The 20,340-nt window shown below is 40.4% G+C and overlaps 2 protein-coding genes across 7 annotated transcripts; one reads left to right on the top strand and one right to left on the bottom strand.

Moving 5' to 3' along the window:
- The first annotated feature begins 1,059 nt into the window (after nucleotides 1–1,059).
- LOC121569418 (calponin-1-like) lies at nucleotides 1,060–12,416 on the top strand. The gene is made up of 8 exons (XM_041880352.1): nucleotides 1,060–1,296; nucleotides 8,134–8,255; nucleotides 8,469–8,535; nucleotides 9,177–9,314; nucleotides 9,457–9,573; nucleotides 9,760–9,906; nucleotides 10,065–10,284; nucleotides 10,702–12,416. Exons 1-8 carry the CDS (start codon nucleotides 1,237–1,239, stop codon nucleotides 10,764–10,766), a joined length of 936 nt encoding a protein of 311 aa, XP_041736286.1. The 5' UTR covers nucleotides 1,060–1,236; the 3' UTR covers nucleotides 10,767–12,416.
- Nucleotides 12,417–12,532: 116 nt separating this feature from the next.
- On the bottom strand, nucleotides 12,533–20,333 carry LOC121569419 (transcription elongation factor 1 homolog). Of its 6 annotated transcripts, none has more exons than XM_041880353.2 (12): nucleotides 20,242–20,333; nucleotides 20,122–20,149; nucleotides 19,934–20,010; nucleotides 19,713–19,760; nucleotides 19,314–19,536; nucleotides 17,487–17,554; nucleotides 17,330–17,385; nucleotides 17,047–17,135; nucleotides 16,849–16,934; nucleotides 13,441–13,570; nucleotides 13,255–13,325; nucleotides 12,533–13,098 (listed from the first exon to the last, which is right to left on the bottom strand). In XM_041880353.2, the coding sequence occupies exons 4-12, from the start codon at nucleotides 19,726–19,728 to the stop codon at nucleotides 13,034–13,036; spliced, it is 804 nt and encodes a 267-aa protein (XP_041736287.2). In that variant the 5' UTR covers nucleotides 19,729–19,760; nucleotides 19,934–20,010; nucleotides 20,122–20,149; nucleotides 20,242–20,333; the 3' UTR covers nucleotides 12,533–13,033. The 6 variants fall into 6 exon arrangements, with proteins under 6 accessions (XP_041736287.2, XP_041736288.2, XP_041736293.1 ...); XM_041880354.2 differs by having other exon boundaries at nucleotides 19,713–19,750; XM_041880355.2 differs by lacking the exons at nucleotides 12,533–13,098; nucleotides 13,255–13,325; nucleotides 13,441–13,570 and adding exons at nucleotides 16,033–16,440; nucleotides 16,603–16,708.
- Between the last annotated feature and the right edge of the window lie 7 nt (nucleotides 20,334–20,340).

The raw sequence follows: 20,340 nt of genomic DNA, 5'->3' as shown, positions 1-20,340 counted from the left end.
CAAGTGACGTCAGGCCCCCAAGCCATATAGGTTACACCAACGACCTCAAATCAAACTCTATGGAACACACTATACTATATGTGTGGGTAGAGGGCGGTGTATGGGGGTGTTGTATGTGTATTGACAAGATGGCAGAAAAACACTTGCCAACAAGGGTGTTTATTTATAAATTTTTCTTGGCTTCTTTTCAAAGAGATATCAACGTTAAAAAAAAGTAGATTGTAGTATTTAGTTCCAAGTTTGATATGGAAAAAGACAGGAATTGTAGAGCATCAGGGTTGAAAATAGTAAAGGAAGAATACATATCAAATGTGAATCACTACGTAAATACATTTGGAATACATTTAATGTATTATTATCAGGATTAATCATATTGCTATTCATACTGACATTTTACATAAGGAAGTGATCAATCAAAGATGCTCAAGTGAGAAAGTATCCATTTAGCCTACCTTTTTAATATCTGCTTTCTTAACCATCCTTGACCACGACCATAATTAGGGTTACACTGGTCTTGAACCTCTTTGCCCAACAATATAAACCAAGGTTCTTCAGGTTTATGATGGATGGGTCAATACTTTCAGGCCTGACAAATAATTATGTCATACAGGATATAAAAAGGGACCTATACATCTACAGTAATGAAACACCTTGCAGCATGTATAAATATTACTTTATAATACTTTGTATAAATATAAAGTTAAATGTGTAATTCAAACCTCTCTAAAGGTCTGCCTTGGCCTGGGGTTGTGATGTATACCCTCAACGATTTAAAAATAGCTATAGGTCTATGAATTTGTGATGTGCTTGATATTTATTTCATTTAGTAATGAAAGTGAAATTGGATGCAATAAAATTAGGAAATTGAAAAGGATCCTCCATCCAATTCCCCTTAAGGTGGAAAAAGTGACACTGAGCGAGTCTAATGCCATTCTGGTGACATCACCCAGAGGAAGAGGCAACGTCGGGATTGGATGGTGGCCCTAGCCAATCGCGCCGCACTCCAGAAATCCACAGATGGGAAGAGTTTAAAAAAGATTGAGAAAAGTGTTGTAAAGTGGTCCACAGCCTCACCAGATCGAGCAGAACGGTACAGAATCTGAATACTCCTGCAACATCCGCGGGTCTGTCAGTGTCCAGGGAGAAAGAGGACTTTGCTGTGAGTTTTCTCGTGCCAGGATAGAGGGGTGTATTTCACTATTTTAAAATCTCCTCTGTGAATAATCAAAGATAACTATGTCAAAGAATTTCAAAAGTGGACCATCCTTCGGACTTTCTGCCGAGGTCAAAAGTAAGGTATGTATCTCGCATGTCATGTAGCCTTAGCTTTTCTTTTAAATGCTTTCCTTTTAATTGAAATTAAAATAATGGGGTCTTTACGTCATTGACATCAGTGGGCCAAGAGAATACTCGCGTTCAGGAAGATGCGCACTTCACGCTCGCATATCTTGTTGTCAGCACGTGCATCCTCTCTGCTTTATTAGTTGTAGGGGAACCAATATCGAGGGCCAATGTTATATTTTGGCTTTCTTTTAGGAGATTTTGTCGAGTAGGCTTTTTGGACTGTCTAATTGGACTGTCAAAGGTGATCATGGATAGCCTAGGCCTATACTGATAAATGGTTGCCTACCATTCTGACAGTTTACTTCATCGTTTAATATGTTTTTTCTCTGATTGATAACTTTGAACTGGGTCGTTTAGATTACAGGTGAGATCACCTCACCTGTCTGTCACAGAGCACAATTACATAATTACTCCCAGATGAGCCCACAAGGCCTGGTTTCAAGGTGTCTCTAGAAGGCTACCAGTATGTATATATTTTTTAAAGGGGCAGTGTATGATCACTACATTCATTTTTTGACTTTTAAATTCATGATACCCATTGATTCTTGAAGAATATGACTTATAAATCCTTCATGAGCTTTCAATTTTCTTACCCCATCATCAGAGCCCGTCAGTGGTTACATTTCTACAGACCCATCCCTAAGATATTTACCAAATCAGTGGCGGGTTGGACCACTTTGTTATTGTTTGAACCGCAGATTTCCCCTTTAAAGTCTAGGCGAGGACTAAATTAGTCATCAACACCAACCATGGTAGTCTATGGACTACCATGTGGGCGACTGTGCTGTCAACACCCACTGATGTTTGGGAGAGATTGTATTTCCAGTGACAGTGCGATGACAGCGATGCACAATATGTGTGCATGTGTCATAACTGCTGACAACCCATGTTCAGCTTGGACACAGCATGACTCTGCCAATGGGATCAAAGAACTATCACAGGATATTCCAGAACTCTAAACTCCATGTCTGTCAATGACAACTGAATGTGCCATCAACCTTATTGTGTTGGAAGAGCCCTGGTTCCTGCATACAAAGTGCTTTCCTGTCCACACGAACATTTCCTTATACTTGGCCATCATGGTCATTAGTGCTGTAGTATAAGAATAGGTCATATTCAATAGAGTATCAGTCAGTGTGTGTGTGTGTATATATATATATATATATATATATATATATATATATATATATATATACACACAGTGGGGGAAAAAAGTATTTAGTCAGCCACCAATTGTGCAAGTTCTCCCACTTAAAAAGATGAGAGAGGCCTGTAATTTTCATCATAGGTACACGTCAACTATAACAGACAAAATTAGATTTTTTTTCCAGAAAATCACATTGTAGGATTTTTAATGAATTTATTTGCAAATTATGGTGGAAAATAAGTATTTGGTCAATAACAAAAGTTTCTCAATACTTTGTTATACAGTGGGGGGAAAAAGTATTTAGTCAGCCACCAATTGTGCAAGTTCTCCCACTTAAAAAGATGAGAGAGGCCTGTAATTTTCATCATAGGTACACGTCAACTATGACAGACAAAATGAGAAAAAAAATTCCAGAAAATCACATTGTAGGATTTTTAATGAATTTATTTGCAAATTATGGTGGAAAATAAGTATTTGGTCAATAACAAAAGTTTCTCAATACTTTGTTATATACCCTTTGTTGGCAATGACACAGGTCAAACGTTTTCTGTAAGTCTTCACAAGGTTTTCACACACTGTTGCTGGTATTTTGGCCCATTCCTCCATGCAGATCTCCTCTAGAGCAGTGATGTTTTGGGGCTGTCGCTGGGCAACACGGACTTTCAACTCCCTCCAAAGATTTTCTATGGGGTTGAGATCTGGAGACTGGCTAGGCCACTCCAGGACCTTGAAATGCTTCTTACGAAGCCACTCCTTCGTTGCCCGGGCGGTGTGTTTGGGATCATTGTCATGCTGAAAGACCCAGCCACGTTTCATCTTCAATGCCCTTGCTGATGGAAGGAGGTTTTCACTCAAAATCTCACAATACATGGCCCCATTCATTCTTTCCTTTACACGGATCAGTCGTCCTGGTCCCTTTGCAGAAAAACAGCCCCAAAGCATGATGTTTCCACCCCCATGCTTCACAGTAGGTATGGTGTTCTTTGGATGCAACTCAGCATTCTTTGTCCTCCAAACACGACAAGTTGAGTTTTGACCAAAAAGTTCTATTTTGGTTTCATCTGACCATATGACATTCTCCCAATCCTCTTCTGGATCATCCAAATGCACTCTAGCAAACTTCAGACGGGCCTGGACATGTACTGGCTTAAACAGGGGGACACGTCTGGCACTGCAGGATTTGAGTCCCTGGCGGCGTAGTGTGTTACTGATGGTAGGCTTTGTTACTTTGGTCCCAGCTATCTGCAGGTCATTCACTAGGTCCCCCCGTGTGGTTCTGGGATTTTGCTCACCGTTCTTGTGATCATTTTGACCCCACGGGGGTGAGATCTTGCGTGGAGCCCCAGATCGAGGGAGATTATCAGTGGTCTTGTATGTCTTCCATTTCCTAATAATTGCTCCCACAGTTGATTTCTTCAAATCAAGCTGCTTACCTATTGCAGATTCAGTCTTCCCAGCCTGGTGCAGGTCTACAATTTTGTTTCTGGTGTCCTTTGACAGCTCTTTGGTCTTGGCCATAGTGGAGTTTGGAGTGTGACTGTTTGAGGTTGTGGACAGGTGTCTTTTATACTGATAACAAGTTCAAACAGGTGCCATTAATACAGGTAACGAGTGGAGGAAAGAGGAGCCTCTTAAAGAAGAAGTTACAGGTCTGTGAGAGCCAGAAATCTTGCTTGTTTGTTGGTGACCAAATACTTATTTTCCACCATAATTTGCAAATAAATTCATTAAAAATCCTACAATGTGATTTTCTGGAAAAAAATGTCTCAATTTGTCTGTCATAGTTGACGTGTACCTATGATGAAAATTACAGGCCTCTCTCATCTTTTTAAGTGGGAGAACTTGCACAATTGGTGGCTGACTAAATACATTTTTTCCCCACTGTATATATATATATGGTGGTTGTGAGGCCATGGAAGGTCATAATGCTGATGCCAGATTGTGGATGGTAAGTGCCAGTGGCATGACATCAGATGACAGTGGATATGCTCCAGAGACTGACAGACACGTACGTCAGCAACCTAAACCTCCTTTTAAGGTGTCCCTGAGCTCTGTCTTACAACCTGAGCAAGTGTCTCTCTGTAAACAATTTACACTCCAGTGGGGAATGACAAAACACTGTTGAGGCAGACAGAACAAGGCCTTGTGGATTCACTGGAATGTCAACCTTCCACATGATTGTTTTTATCCAGGGGTGAAAGTATATTTAATTTATTCCCGGTACAGGGACCTCTATATGGGTCTAATTATAGAATTACATATAGAATTCCTATTAATTTAATAGGATCTCTACGGCCTAATAGTAAAGATTTGTCCTTTAACTTTTTTAATGTATTTTTCCTTCTACCTTTTAATGTGGCATACACACGACCTGTCGTGTTTTCATCTGATTGTCAATCAATTACTTCAAAAGGCTAATGTAGACTACCTGCGCAAGTTACTCAGGGACGTCTGAACAACAGGGGGTGGGAATAGTTTTAAAGCCTCATTTAGATATTTTTCTGCTTATAATTTCCAACATTTGTTAGTCAACTTGTCCATAATTAGATCCTTGCAGCTTCTCTTCTGTCATTACTTGATGCTCATCTAGAATACTAAATAAAGCCTTGCTAATAATGTCATAAATCAATAGAATGATCAATGCATCATCAACAATCTATACTGAACAAAAATATAAACGCAACATGTAAAGTGTTGGTCCCATTTTCCATGAGCTGAAATAAAAGATCCCAGAAATTTTCCATACGCACAAAAAGCATATATCATCCCTGTTAGTGAGCATTTCTCCTTTGCCAAGATAATCCATCCACATGACAGGTGTGGCATATCAAGAAGCTGATTAAACAGCATGATCATTACACAGGTGCACCTTGTGCTGGGGACAATAAAAGGGCACTCTAAAATGTGCAGTTGTGTCACACAACACAATGTCACAGATGTCTCTAGTTTTGAGGGAGCGTGCAATTGGCATGCTGACTGCAGGAATGGCCAACAGAGCTGTTGCCAGATAATTGAATGTTAATTTCTCGACCATAAGCCGCCTACAACGTCATTTTAGAGAATTTGGCAGTACGTCCAACTGGCCTCACAACCGCAGACCACGTGTAACCACGCCAGCCCAAGACCTCCACATCCGGCTTGGAGGGAGGGAGGGGGATACTGAGGAGAATTTCTGTCTGTAATAAAGCCCTTTTGTGTGGAAAAACTCATTCTGACTGGCTGGGCCTGGCTCCCCAGTGGGCCTATGCCCTCCCAGGCCCACCCATGGTTGCGTCCCTGCCTAGTAATGTGAAATCCATAGATTAGGGTATTTTGGTATTTTATTAGGATCCCGTTAGCTATTGCAAAAGCAGCAGCTACTCTTCCTGGGGTCCACACAAAACATGAAACATTACATAATACAGAACATTAATAGACAAGAACAGCTCAAGGACAGAACTACATTAAAACAATGTAAAGGCACACATATCAATACATACACACAAACTATCTAGGCGTAATTAATTTATTTCAATTGACTGATTTCCTTCTATAAACTGTAACTCAGTAAAATCATTGAAATTGTTGCATGTTGCGTTTATATTTTTGTTCAGTATAGTTGACATAGGTAAAGTTTCTCTTTCATTTCTGCTTCTCTCACGGAGCGAGCACATTTAGGGACCAGGAAGGTTTCCAAATGACATCAGTTTGACCGGTTTAAAGGAAATGAAAAGCTGTGAAAACGATCCAACATGTTTCTGATAGTATTTCAGTTAGTCTTGGATGCATATTTTATGTGGTTGAAAATTAAATACTGTCAGCTTTTATGTAGCTGAAAGAAATTGCACGTTAAGGCTACACAACAGGTCCCTAAAAGCGCTCAATCGCATTCTATCAAGATGCTGAAATAAATAAATCATATTTCTCCACTCCTGTTCCCGAGACTAAATTAACATTTGGTCTATAATTTTACTGCGAGGAACACAATTCTGCAGGAGTTAATATTATAATAGGCTACTGTATATGTGAGACCTACAGTCAGTGTCCAGACTTCAGGTACTATTCCAACTATTAGGCTACTCCACTCTAAAATAATTACGGCATCCATACAGCAGTGCCTTTTGATAAATGCAAAGAGGCATCACTTACAAAACACCAAAAAGTGTTATGAATGACATTTGGTGATCATCATTCATTAGGCCTACACAGGTCTTGGAACCTGAATTGATGCGTACACTGCTCTCCGCGCGTGTCTTGCCCACTTATATCTGCCTTGACAAAATGTCTGTGTTATTGTTGAACCACACTGCATTTTGGAGCGTAGTACACAAGTTTTCAAGTCTATTCGCTCATTTTTTCATGCGAATGACATGCGGTATGATAAATAGTGTGATAGCCTACAGTTTTCTTGAAATCTATGTTTTAATTATTGTGATAGGCTCATGTTTTACCGGTATGGCGTACACCCACTAATTATTTTGCAGGTACTCCATACCGGACCGTTCCGGCTTACTTTCACCCATTTGTATCTACCATACACTTATTCATATTTTATTTACGATCAACTTACACCATTTTATTCCTTATGCCATGGCCTACACTGATTTAATGTATATTCTCTCCACTGAGTTCATACATGAAACATAATGATAGAATCAATGGATTGGTGCCAATTTTGGCATCAAAGACTTATACGTTTTAAAATAAAGGAACCAGTTCTGATTACATTCCTGACCTCCACAATGAAAAATAACAAAAGTTAAATCAAACTCCGACCAAAATACCTTGGCTGTCTGCAGGCCTTGGCATCTCATTATCAGATGTGGTTTGCCTGAGTAGATCGCCTCACTGTAAACCCAGAGGTGAGAGAGGGAGCACAGAGAGGGGTAATAGGGAGAGCTGTTTCTCCCAAGTTTGGTGTGATGGGACTGCTGCTTTGAAATACCTGATTGTGTTGGCTCCTGGTCTCACAAGCACTCTCCCAGACTGTGAGTGAGTAGAACATTCTGAAAAGAAGAGAGTGCAGAGCGAGAGGGGGGCTACAGACCCACCATAGAATCTCTGGTATTAGGGGGATGCGTTTGTGCCAAAAAGGAAATACAAGGAAGTGGAGAATCAGTGTTTCTCCATGCAGGAAAAAGGAATGTCCCATGGCCATTTTTCAGTTTCTTCCTGTTGTTTTTTTACTCTACTCTTCATCGTTAGGTTTTATTACAACAGGTAGAATGTCATCCCTCTGTTACAAGATGAGAAAAGAAACGGGAGAAGGAGGGATAACAGCTCTAATGATTATCATAGTTCTGTGACTCTTTTACTACAGTTACAGTTTGTTGTAAGATAATTAGTATTTTTCAGGTAGCTGAGCACGTCACAAGATCATTCATCACGCAGAACTGACAGTTACAAGACAGTAACCAGAGTGTCTGCAGATGTTAGGATGCAGTCAAATCCAACACATTTACAGAGCATTCGGAAAGTATTCAGACCCCTTCACTGCGTTGTTTTCGCTTTGTCATTATGGGTTATTGTGTGTAGATTAATGAGGGGAAAAAATTATTTAATCAATTTTAGAATAAGGCTGAAACGTAACAAAATGTGGAAAAAGTGAGGGGTCCGAATACTTTCCGAATGCACTGTATAACCTTTGACCTCTGCCTCCTCAGTTGGCCCAGAAGTATGACCCCCAGAAGGAGGAGGAGCTGAGGCTGTGGATCCAGGACGTAACAGGCAAGAAGATCGCTGATCCTTTCATGGAGAACCTGAAGGATGGGGTCATCTTGTGCGAGTGAGTGAGCGATACTCTCCTCAGTACTGTGGCCGTACAGAATGTCATGCAGAATGGCAGAGCATATTGTGTGTCATATGACCATATTATTTTCATTGGCTTCCAATATCATTCAGCCTCATTCATTTCCCCACTGTTAATGATTACTGGGCCACTCAAAGTTAGAACAGTATTTTGACTGTTGTTCTGTGCTTTCTCTTTCCTTGTGTGTAGTCTTATCAACACACTTCAGCCAGGATCTGTAAGAAAGATTAACACTTCCCCTCAAAACTGGCATCAGGTAAGCTTGTTCTGAGACAGAGGAATGTTTTTTGTATTATTATATAACATCATGCCCATCATGATGTGCAGTAGGCTATAGTTATCATAGATACTAGGTATTGAGCAGCATAAGCATGCCAAGAGTCCGTAGATTTTTCCACTCCATACCTTTCAGCCACTGATCTCGCTAAAATATATAGCCAGATCGGTAGTCTTTTGCTTGGCGTAGTGTTTATTTATTTACATTCCAAGCTGCAGCTGCATTGTTAAATGAGGCTCATCTCAGCGTGCGTCTTCAACTCTCTTTGTATGACACTCAAAAAGAAAACAGCACTTTTAAGGGTTTGTTGAGGCACTTCCAAAGAATCATCCATGACATACAATGTTACTAAGAATAAATGCTCTCACATGTTGTGGTCCCTTTGTCAGGAATAAAAGAGAAAAAGATTATCCAACTGGTGAGTTGGTAATGCTTTGAAGAAAACCCCAGACAGCTGATAATTCTGAAGTCCTGAGTCTCAAATACAATGACTGTTTAAAGAAACATGACAATATCCAAATAACACAGTAACTGGTGTCCTCTTTGTGTGTACTCTTGCTTTTACCTCAGTGGATCATTTGCTCATGGCTAATTCTATTTTCTTCATTTTCATTGCCCAGCTGGAAAACATTGGCAATTTTGTCCGAGCCATCACAGATTATGGGATGAAGCCATACGATCTGTTTGAGGCCAACGACCTGTTTGAGAATACCAACTACACCCAGGTCCAGAGCACGCTCATCACCCTGGCTGGAATTGTGAGTGGAAACCCATAGAGTAATCTCAGTACATTGTACAGTACTGTATTCAGAAAGTATTGTCAGTGGCTTGTAAGAAACTTACTTCTACTTCACGTGAGGATCCATAATCCGTTTTTCTAACCTTCCCCTCTTTCCCCAGGCCCAGTCCAAAGGTTTCCACTCCAAGTATGATATGGGAGTGAAGTATGCAACAGCACACCAGCGCCGTTTCGCCCCAGACATGCTGAAGGAAGGGCGCAATGTCATCGGCCTGCAGGTCAGAGCAGTCTTTGTAACATATACACCTTATACACTAAGATATCACTGTTATTACAGGTGTAATATATGTAGTAGTAGCATGTTAAAACATACATTCATTTGTTTTGAGTTTGGCCGATAGGATTGATTTAATGGTATTATAGTTCAGGCATAACCAATGCACTACCTTTGGCTGTCTGTCCAGATGGGTACCAACAAACTTGCTAGCCAGAAGGGCATGACATCTTATGGCACGCGGCGTCACCTGTACGACCCAAGGGGGGGAATGGAGAACCCTCTGGACCAGTCTACCATCAGCCTCCAGATGGGCACCAATAAGGGTGCCAATCAGGTGGGGCGCCATTTGATTTCACAAATAGAATGGACTAACATCCTGCACATCTTGGGAGTTTTCCCTCTCTCTGCCTATCATGAAAGAAATTAATATTATATAAAATATTACACTTTGTAGCCTATATCTAATCCTCCCTGCTTTTCTTCCTCTCTCAGTCTGGCATGACGGCCCCTGGCACCAGGAGACACATCTATGACAAGAGTCTGGGCTTGGAGGACTGCGACACCTCCACTGTTTCACTGCAGATGGGCACCAACAAGATGGCGTCCCAACAGGGCATGACCACATACGGCCTCCCTCGGCAGGTCTACGACAACAAGTACTGCTCCAACCCCGATGAATTCGTCAACAACGGGGAGAGGGCTGAGTTTGACGGTACTATGTACTACGACTAAATAGAACAGGATAACCCCAGTCCCCTCCTCTCAAGAACCCCTCTCCACCAGCAAGACCACCCAAACTGTTATTTACTGTTTTCATTATCCTCATCCCTCGCTGTTTTTTTTTGTGATCAACCATTGAAATCATTTTTATCCTTTGAGGGGATTCATGCCTGGTTCAATGGCTTTGACCTTGTTATTTTAAATCACTTTAATGTAGTGGGCCACACCCCTCTCCCCCTTGAGCAGTATCCAACTTTGCAATGGAGATTTTTCTATTCAAATATGGTGAAAATAAGTACTATGAAATACTAATAATATCAAGAAACTTTTTCCTTAATCAATCTTAAGGTTGTCATTTTTTATTTATAGATCTTTTATAGTTTATTAAATTTGAGATTTTCTGTTGTAGATCCCCCATCCAGCTTAAACATTGAGAATACAGGAAAAAGTTCCTTGAATGGAAAGAAGAAATGACCGACGTGTTGCTGTTAACCTCTAACCCCTGAGGAACCAGAGACCGCTCTGGGATTCAATCCCTCTGGATGACACAGGCCCACAGAATCAGACTGAGTCTTCCAGGACACAGGGACATGGATTAGTAGCTTTGAGCAGATTTATTCCTTATGACTTTGCCTGTGTTTGCACCTCTGCGCTGCTCTGACATCCCTGCTCTAGCTCACAGGCCTGCCAACCAGCCATTTTTTCTAGTATTCTTTAAATCATTGGAAGATCAGTAGGGTTCGCAAACCTGATACTTTAATTAATGTGAGCCCCCAAAGGCATCTTGAAAAGCCAATAGATTAGAATATTTATAGTATTATCAGCAGTATTCAACCCGTCTCACATACTTCATTAGTGGTAGACAGTGCAGATTCAATTTTAACCATTGTGCTAGCTATGTAAATGTAGATGTCATGTAGGCCAGTTTGCATGAGACAAATTATAATCCCCCTATAAAAGTCTCCACGGCACACAGCTTTAATATATTGTTGCGCTGTTTGCATCACCTTGCTAGAATATGCACATGGATAGAATTGCTAATGACTAGAAGAAAGGTAGACAAGCCAGGTCATCGAGAGCCATAACATCTGCACGCTGTTATACACAAGATAACGGTCTAATTAACGTCCACTTAGTCAAAGCACAATACAGCAGACCCTGTATCATTAACTACTACATGATATGGTGTACCCACCGCAGATCTTGAATGTAATGTGATTTTGAGCACTGCAAGATGTGACAGTCATTCTGTGGATTCATTAAGTAATCACCTTGTACCAGCAGTCGCAAATTAATAACATAAGTCAGCAACATATTTATGCTCGGGATAATGTAGCCTAACACAGCCGCTAATGGTTTAAACAAACTGTGCAAACTTGAAAAACCCTTGTAAGTCGCTCTGGATAAGAGCGTCTGCTAAATGACGTAAATGTAAATGTAAAAGCAGGCTTGTTTGCTTGCTAAAAGGGGCTTGTTCAAGATCAGACACTTCCTGTGTTGCACCTGGAACATGCCACAGAACTCCCATCTCTTTGCCTTGCATGCTCATGTCCAAAGCATGGATTGCTGTTATACCTTCTCTATAGACTGCTTACAGGAAGGACACCAATGTTATTTTTTAGTTTGGGTGAACTATCCCTTTAAGTTAAATATGATAGGTCCTGATATCTGTTACTGGGCAGTATTGTGATATGTTTTTAAATAGGAGGTATTGGATATAAAGCTACATAAAATATTGAGTCCCTCCTGAGGGAATCTAGTGTTTTGAAATCCCTTTAACATTTGGAAAAAAACAGAAAGACTACATTCCACAGACTTAAGGTAAAAGTCTTATGTACCACAAGAGGCGTCTTTTATTAAAATACCTAACTTATTCTGTATAGTCACATGTCCTATAGCTATATACAAAGTCAATTGTGCATGAAGAAAATATTTTTAGTTTAGAATGAGAGCCAACAGTGCCTAGCCAAAATATAATTGGCAATATTACCCTCAGGTCTAAAATGTGTGTCAATGTTGTTCAGACTATCAATTGTTCAGTCTTCTGAAAATCTTGTATTTATTTGGCTTTCACTTAAAATGAAATTAGCTGCAATACAATAAAACACATCAAAATTACAATTATTTCATTTGGGTTGTGAGTGAAAAACTGTTGCCACCAGGCCATAGATTATTTTTCATTAATATTTGTTCTAGATATTTTAACAATTTCAGCTGTATTTGACAGACGCAGTTAGGTGTGAATTACATTGTTGTGTTTATTGATCAAGTAATTCCCGTACAAAAAAAATGAAATAAAAATCATGACATAAACAAACAAAAAACTACAGGATCACACCTTTTTTTAATTTTTATAAATGAAATCTACTTTCTCCACTAAAGGGGGACATGGCAGCTTGGGAAAGTCTAAAGATATCTACCAACAGGCTTGCCTGTAAAACATAACAAATGATGAGGTGGGTTGAAACTTAGTGGAATTCTCAAAGATCAGGACCATTGGGACATTTCATTGCCCTACCCCCATCCCACCCTGTCACAGAAAGGGAGGACAGGGAGTGTATCTTTCTTCATATCAAATCCGTTAGTGTGTAGACACTGAAGATTTCACAGATGTGTTATCCGTGATCTTTTGTTCTCCACATTCACTACTTGACAAAGCCCTGGCCCAGCCAGAGATATGTGACCCATCATAGGGAATGAGGGGTGAGGTCAGACAGGGATTAGAGTCATGGGGACCACTGCTACTGATTGGCTGCTTCACAGGCATCTATCCAATCACTGTAAACATCCACTGGTTCTGAAAGATCTGGAGACAAATGTCAAGGAAAAGTTCATTTGGGAGGGAGAGTTGTAAAGAGATAGCATTTGAAAATGTTTAAAACAAATGCACAACCCATTATGTGAGCTATGTGGTGTGTAGATAAGTGAATATAGTGATCTGATCAAATAATCAAAAAGATACAAGTAATGGGAGTCTGGAATTCTTCCAAGCAGACGGTGCATGATATTATTCCTGTGTTTCGAGTGCGTTCCCTGAAAAGATAAAAGAAAATGTGCATTTGGATAGGGTGATATGTATCAACATGTAATCAGTGATCACATCTTACAGCCAGACAATATACTGTTCAACACAACCAAGTTATCTTACATTTTGACGTCACAGGACTTCTCGTGGTTACAAAAGGGACAGGTAAATTGGGTGTCCAAGTTACCCGTCAGTTTCTTTTTGGGAGGTGGCTTCCTCTTTGATTTTCGGCGTCCCATTCTTGATGTATAATCTGTAAAATACAATAGCTACATTTTTCTGAGTTTACAATACAAGTTCTCCGTTGACGGTCAAATGTTATATACAAAATAATTAGGTTAATCATGTTAGCTAGCATACATTATTATATCTAGTGTATGGTGCTGATAATCAAATTAGTTTGGGCAAAGAGTCATATGCTGCGTTTTTAACATCTCGTAAACTCGGAAAATGCTACTTGTAAACTGGGAACAACGAGATGTGTGCGTTCATGTGCTTTGAACTCGTTGAGAATGCCGATTGCTGGTTAATGGCAAACAAGCTGCGTCAACCATAAACGAAAAAGTACAGCTTTCAATCTCATAGACATATTAGTGTTAAAAAAAACTTGTATAAATCATGTTTTGTTTTTGAATTTAATTGCTGAAATTGCTGTTATCGAGGTATTTTTCTTAGTAGGTGATGTCAGAGACAGAGTTCATCATATGGGCAGTCCAGCAAATTGGAGCACAGGGATGATAGACAAGTTTCCCATTAGTAATTACGAGTTGGGGGTGCGTTTAAATTTATTTTTCCCAGTGTATGCTAGTATTTGCCAATTTACCAGATGTTATAAACACAGCAATATTCTGCCGCTATAGACAATCTGCTAGTACGCATGTGCGAACTAATACATGACGCTTGTGTAAACAAACACGTTTTTGGACCGTATTTTCCACAAATGCAAATTATAATTTATTTTCGATAATTAAAAAAAGTCAGATGTCGACGATGATTAACGTTACTCTTCTCTTGTTGGAGCCATGTTCACACTGCACAAGTATGTAGTAGCTAGTTCCCCCCCATCGCATGGACTTTTTTTTAGCTTGCAGTTATAATATATGAGCTCAACAATACTAAATTTTATCAAAACGTCCTGCAAATTCTACAAGTCCATTTCCAACAATATTGTTAATTGCATGAACCGTTTATTTTGGGATGATTTCTGAAGAGGCAGCTAACGTTAGATAGTATTAGCTAGTAGAGCGCGAGGAAATCAAAGTTAGCTTGTGTTAGCTAGCTACCTAACGCTGGCTTTGTAATATGCTAGCTATGCACAATCAAAAAATAGGAGAATCACACACAATTTAAAATCGTGCTGTATGTATAATTTGGTTGTTTGCATGTTAGCCATATAATAAAGCACGCTGGATTAAGCATTTTCTTACCAGATAAGTGACCCAAGTAATGACGCTAACAATGTGAAGTTGTATCCGGAAATTATTCTGAGTTCTTTCATCTGATTGGAAGAGTAAGGAGTTTTTTAGGGTTGTCATTGGTCAAATATGTCAACCCGCCTCTCAGAATTTATAAACCGCTGATACAATCCCAAAATAATTACATATACAGTACCATTTACATTTTAGTCGACGCTCTTATCCAGTTTTTTTTTCTCCCCATACTGACCCCCCGTGGGAATCGAACCCATGACCCTGGCGTTGCAAGCGCCATGCTCTACCAACTGAGCTACACGGGGCCCATACCAGTCAAACGTTTGGACACAGCTACTCATTCAAGGGTTTTTCTTTATTTTGAATATTTTCTACATTGTATAGTGAAGATATCAAAACTATGAAATAACACATATGGAATCATGTAGTAACCATGAAAACAAATGATAGTCCCACTAAGCCCAAACCAGATGGGATGGTGTATTGCTGCAGAATGCTGTGGTAGCCATGCTGGTTAAGTATGCCTTGAATTCTAAATAATTCACAGACAGTGTCACCAGCAAAGCACCCCTACACCATAACACCTCCTCCTCCATGCTTTACGGTGGGAAATACACATGCGGAGATCATCCGTTCACCCACACCGCTTCTCACAAAGACACGGCAGTTGGAACCAAAAATCTCAAATTTGGACTCAAGACCAAAGGACACATTTCCACCGGTCTAATGTCCATTGCTCGTGTTTCTTGGCCCAAGCAAGTCTCTTATTTTTATTGGTGTCCTTTAGTAGTGGTTGCTTTGCAGCAATTCGACCATCAATGCCTGATTCACACAGTCTCCTCTGAACAGTTGATGTTGAGATGTGTATGTTCCTTCAACTCTGTGAAGCATTTATTTGGGCTGCAATTTCTGAGGCTGGTAACTCTAACGAACTTATCGTCTGCAGCAGAGGTAACTCTGGGTCTTCCATTCCTGTGGCGGTCCTCATGAGAGCCAGTTTCATCATAGCGCTTGATGGTTTTTGCGACTGCACTTGAAGGAATGAAATTCCACAAATTAACTTTTAAGAAGGCACACCTGTTAATTGAAATGCATTCCAGGTGACTACCTCATGAAGCTGGTTGAGAGAATGCCAAGAGTGTGCAAAGCTGTCATCAAGGCAAAGGGTGGCTATTTGAAGAATCTCAAATATAAAATCTATTTGGATTTGTTTAACACTTTATTGGTTACTATATGATTCCATATGTGTTATTTCATAGTTGATGTCTTCACTATTATTCTACAATGTAAAAACTAGTAAAAAATAAAGAATGAGTAGGTGTGTCCAAACCTTTGACTGGTAGTGTACATACATTGATTATGTAGTCTACCACCCGAGGCTGCTGAGGGGAGGACCGCTCATAATAATGGCTGGAATGGCGTGAACGATATGGTATCAAACAAATGGAAATAATGTGTTTGATTACCATTCCATTTATTCTGTTCCAGCCATTACTATGAGCCCATCTTTCCCAATGAAGGTGCAACCAACCTCCTGTCTTAGTCTACAATACATAATTATTGACAAAAAGCTCAAACATAATTGTCCGTGTAGGCCTAATTTTATTTTATTTGGCTGTCATAAAGAAGACAGTGTGAGACAAGGTAGGGCAAAGGGTAGATAGAGGATTCCAGCGATGAATTTTATTTCCTTCTGCAACGGAGACAAAATTAAGAATTCACTTCTAATTTGGTTACCCTTCTAACATACACATACCATTAAGTGTGCTTATTAATTAGATGATATAACATGAATTACTGTTGTCAGTAATAGATGAAAAACAGCAAAGCATGTTATTAGTGTGCTTTGATTTACCTGGCAGACACATTGATTTCCGCTTTTATCTTTGGTGTCATTCCTTTGGCACATGTTCCACTTTTCCCTTCATCTGAATCTGAATTGGCTGGCATAACCCTCTGTCCTATTCTCACAGTTCGGCCAATATGCAATGCAAGAGACCATGCACACAGCAATAAAAACTGATCTCAACAAACATAAAAATACACTTTGTATTTCAATGCAAATGCTGCATATTTTGTAGATCAACGGAAAGTCAATTACCAGATATCATACCCATTTTCTTGGGAGCCTTGCCTTTCGATATTGTTATAGTCTGAAGCTTATTCTGTAACTCAGAAACATCGGACCTAGGAGAGAACACTTGTTATAGGGATGCATCATCATAATTCCTTTAGTAATAGCAGTCTGTCAGATTGCTTGCCATGCTCGTCTAGTCTAACCTCACCCCAGAGCTTTCACCTTGCATTTGACCTGAGCATGTCCTGAGGCCTCTGCAGTCTGAGAGTGTCGTCCTTCATCTGACAGCTGTCAATCATCCTCTCCAAGCACTGAAAATGGAGACAGATAGACCCATATTCCAGAACATGTCACATAACATTAGATAAGCTTCAGCAGTCCACATCATTATAGCCCAAGTACAGTTCAGAAGATTGTTTCAAGTTTCAAGTTTGTATCATTTGTTTGATGAGTGAAATCATTCAGGTCAAAGTGATTTGGGGGAGAAAAATGAGCTCTGAAATACCATATCTTTGCAGTATTTTTCTGTCAATCTGCGCATAGTTTCATCTCTTTGTTTTTCTAAAAAGAAAAGGAAAACTGAGTAAGGTTTTAAAAAAGGCTCCATTAGAACAACATCATGGAAGAGGGTCTTGTTCTGAAAAACATAATATCAAACTTGCTAAGCAGGCCCTGAATGTTGTGGACTTCCTCCCTTAGCTCAGCAATCTGCTCCCACAGGACTCTTCGACTGAAGAAACAGACAACATACACAGACAAAATGGAGAGGGAATTACTTGTTATTACTGCATTATCCCACTGAGCTAAAGTCTACTTATCATCATGTACAGTGGGGAAAAAAAGTATTTAGTCAGCCACCAATTGTGCAAGTTCTCCCACTTAAAAAGATGAGAGAGGCCTGTAATTTTCATCATAGGTACACGTCAACTATGACAGACAAATTGAGATTTTTTTTTCCAGAAAATCACATTGTAGGATTTTTAATGAATTTATTTGCAAATTATGGTGGAAAATAAGTATTTGGTCACCTCCAAACAAGCAAGATTTCTGGCTCTCACAGACCTGTAACTTCTTCTTTAAGAGGCTCCTCTGTCCTCCACTCGTTACCTGTATTAATGGCACCTGTTTGAACTTGTTATCAGTATAAAAGACACCTGTCCACAACCTCAAACAGTCACACTCCAAACTCCACTATGGCCAAGACCAAAGAGCTGTCAAAGGACACCAGAAATAAAATTGTAGACCTGCACCAGGCTGGGAAGACTGAATCTGCAATAGGTAAGCAGCTTGATTTGAAGAAATCAACTGTGGGAGCAATTATTAGGAAATGGAAGACATACAAGACCACTGATAATCTCCCTCGATCTGGGGCAAGATCTCACCCCGTGGGGTCAAAATGATCACAAGAACGGTGAGCAAAAATCCCAGAACCACACGGGGGGACCTAGTGAATGACCTGCAGAGAGCTGGGACCAAAGCAACAAAGCCTACCATCAGTAACACACTACGCCGCCAGGGACTCAAATCCTGCAGTGCGAGACGTGTCCCCCTGCTTAAGCCAGTACATGTCCAGGCCCATCTGAAGTTTGCTAGAGTGCATTTGGATGATCCAGAAGAGGATTGGGAGAATGTCATATGGTCAGATGAAACCAAAATATAACTTTTTGTTAACTCAACTCGTCGTGTTTGGAGGACAAAGAATGCTGAGTTGCATCCAAAGAACACCATACCTACTGTGAAGCATGGTGGTGGAAACATCATGCTTTGGGGCTGTTTTTCTGCAAAGGGACCAGGACGACTGATCCGTGTAAAGGAAAGAATGAATGGGGCCATGTATCGTGAGATTTTGAGTGAAAACCTCCTTCCATCAGCAAGGGCATTGAAGATGAAACGTGGCTGGGTCTTTCAGCATGACAATGATCCCAAACACACCGCCCAGGCAACGAAGGAGTGGCTTCGTAAGAAGCATTTCAAGGTCCTGGAGTGGCCTAGCCAGTCTCCAGATCTCAACCCCATAGAAAATCTTTGGAGGGAGTTGAAAGTCCGTGTTGCCCAGCAACAGCCCCAAAACATCACTGCTCTAGAGGAGATCTGCATGGAGGAATGGGCCAAAATACCAGCAACAGTGTGTGAAAACCTTGTGAAGACTTACAGAAAACGTTTGACCTGTGTCATTGCCAACAAAGGGTATATAACAAAGTATTGAGAAACTTTTGTTATTGACCAAATACTTATTTTCCACCATAATTTGCAAATAAATTCATTAAAAATCCTACAATGTGATTTTCTGGAGAAAAAAAATCTCATTTTGTCTGTCATAGTTGACGTGTACCTATGATGAAAATTACAGGCCTCTCTCATCTTTTTAAGTGGGAGAACTTGCACAATTGGTGGCTGACTAAATACTTTTTTCCCCCACTGTAAGTGTAGTTCACCAAACTATCCCCACTACACCTGTCACAATTTCAGACTGCCTTATCCAGATCTACCTGTGGTAGAGTTCCTGAGAGATGTGGTTGATGGCAGCCTGCCTCTGGATGTCTGAGGGGTGAGTGCTGGAGCAGGAGGCTTGGAGAGTGGGAGAGGAGCAGGGAGAGTGGGACAGGAGACTGCGCAGGTAGTGGAGCTCAGTGGAGACCTCATAGCGCAGGCCCTCAAAACGCTCCTCAAGGTGCTGGGCGGCTACATACGCAGCCAAATGGTGCACCTCGGCTGGAGGAACAAGGACAGGAGTACAGTTTATGTCATCGTTATGACAGTGCTATTTAGCCCTTATTACAGAGGGTTCAACTCAATAAAGAGTAACCCATGCAGTCAAAAAAATTTAATAATCAGGGAACCAAGAGTCAGGTGTGGTTCAGGCATGATTGTGTTGTGCCCTCCCTTACATTGAAGGACTGCCATGGTATTGAGATCTGGGTCCTCTCTGCCTCGTGCTTGAACAGAGTTTTGCACAGGGAATCAATAGTCTACAAAACTGGAAATATTTATTGAAACAATATCTCCTGAATAAAACAGTAACCAATACAAGCCATCAAAGAAAACAGTAGACAATCGTGAATATGGCAAAAATGCATACTACATTCTACAGAAGGAAGCAGTCAGTCACCTTGGCTTGTGTTTCAACCTCTGACCTCATTCTTTCCACAACATCTCGGAGAGACTCCTGAGATTCACCTACTGCTACTAGAAGACAACACAAGAAAGTCAGTAAACAATGACCATACAGTATTACACCAGGCATTCTCAAGTTATGTTGTTTCTGATAATCACATTGACACAATAACACGTACACACCTTCATCAGGAGGGGGTGGTGGTTCAAACTGAAACAACAATCGACATTGTATTAAAAATCATTCTAACAAACTATTTTGGTACTACTGTATGACATTGAGTGCCAAATTTTTCAACTCACCAAGGCACTCTGGTCGTCCATGTCAACTGACCTGAGCCAAGTAAATTGTAAGTGGGTGGATAAAAAGGGTGTCACAATGACAAGGCAGGGCCGTAAAAA

This window comes from Coregonus clupeaformis, chromosome 7 (assembly GCF_020615455.1).
Source record: "Coregonus clupeaformis isolate EN_2021a chromosome 7, ASM2061545v1, whole genome shotgun sequence".
In the NCBI taxonomy this organism is placed as follows: domain Eukaryota; kingdom Metazoa; phylum Chordata; class Actinopteri; order Salmoniformes; family Salmonidae; genus Coregonus; species Coregonus clupeaformis.
This window is presented reverse-complemented; position numbering and strand designations above follow the sequence as displayed.

What these genes read in the sequence shown, in the direction of transcription:
- LOC121569418 (XM_041880352.1), top strand. Translation starts at nt 1,237, where the DNA reads ATGTCAAAGAATTTCAAAAGTGGACCATCCTTCGGACTTTCTGCCGAG. An exon ending in GATGGGGTCATCTTGTGCGA is followed by an intron (nt 8,256 to 8,468) that starts GTGAGTGAGCGA and finishes CCTTGTGTGTAG; the next exon opens with TCTTATCAACACACTTCAGC. An exon ending in TCATCACCCTGGCTGGAATT is followed by an intron (nt 9,315 to 9,456) that starts GTGAGTGGAAAC and finishes CTCTTTCCCCAG; the next exon opens with GCCCAGTCCAAAGGTTTCCA.
- LOC121569419 (XM_041880353.2), bottom strand. An exon ending in AAAAATACTGCAAAGATATG is followed by an intron (nt 17,136 to 17,329) that starts GTATTTCAGAGC and finishes CTCCATTTTCAG; the next exon opens with TGCTTGGAGAGGATGATTGA. An exon ending in ATTCCAGACTCCCATTACTT is followed by an intron (nt 13,099 to 13,254) that starts GTATCTTTTTGA and finishes ATTTGTCTCCAG; the next exon opens with ATCTTTCAGAACCAGTGGAT.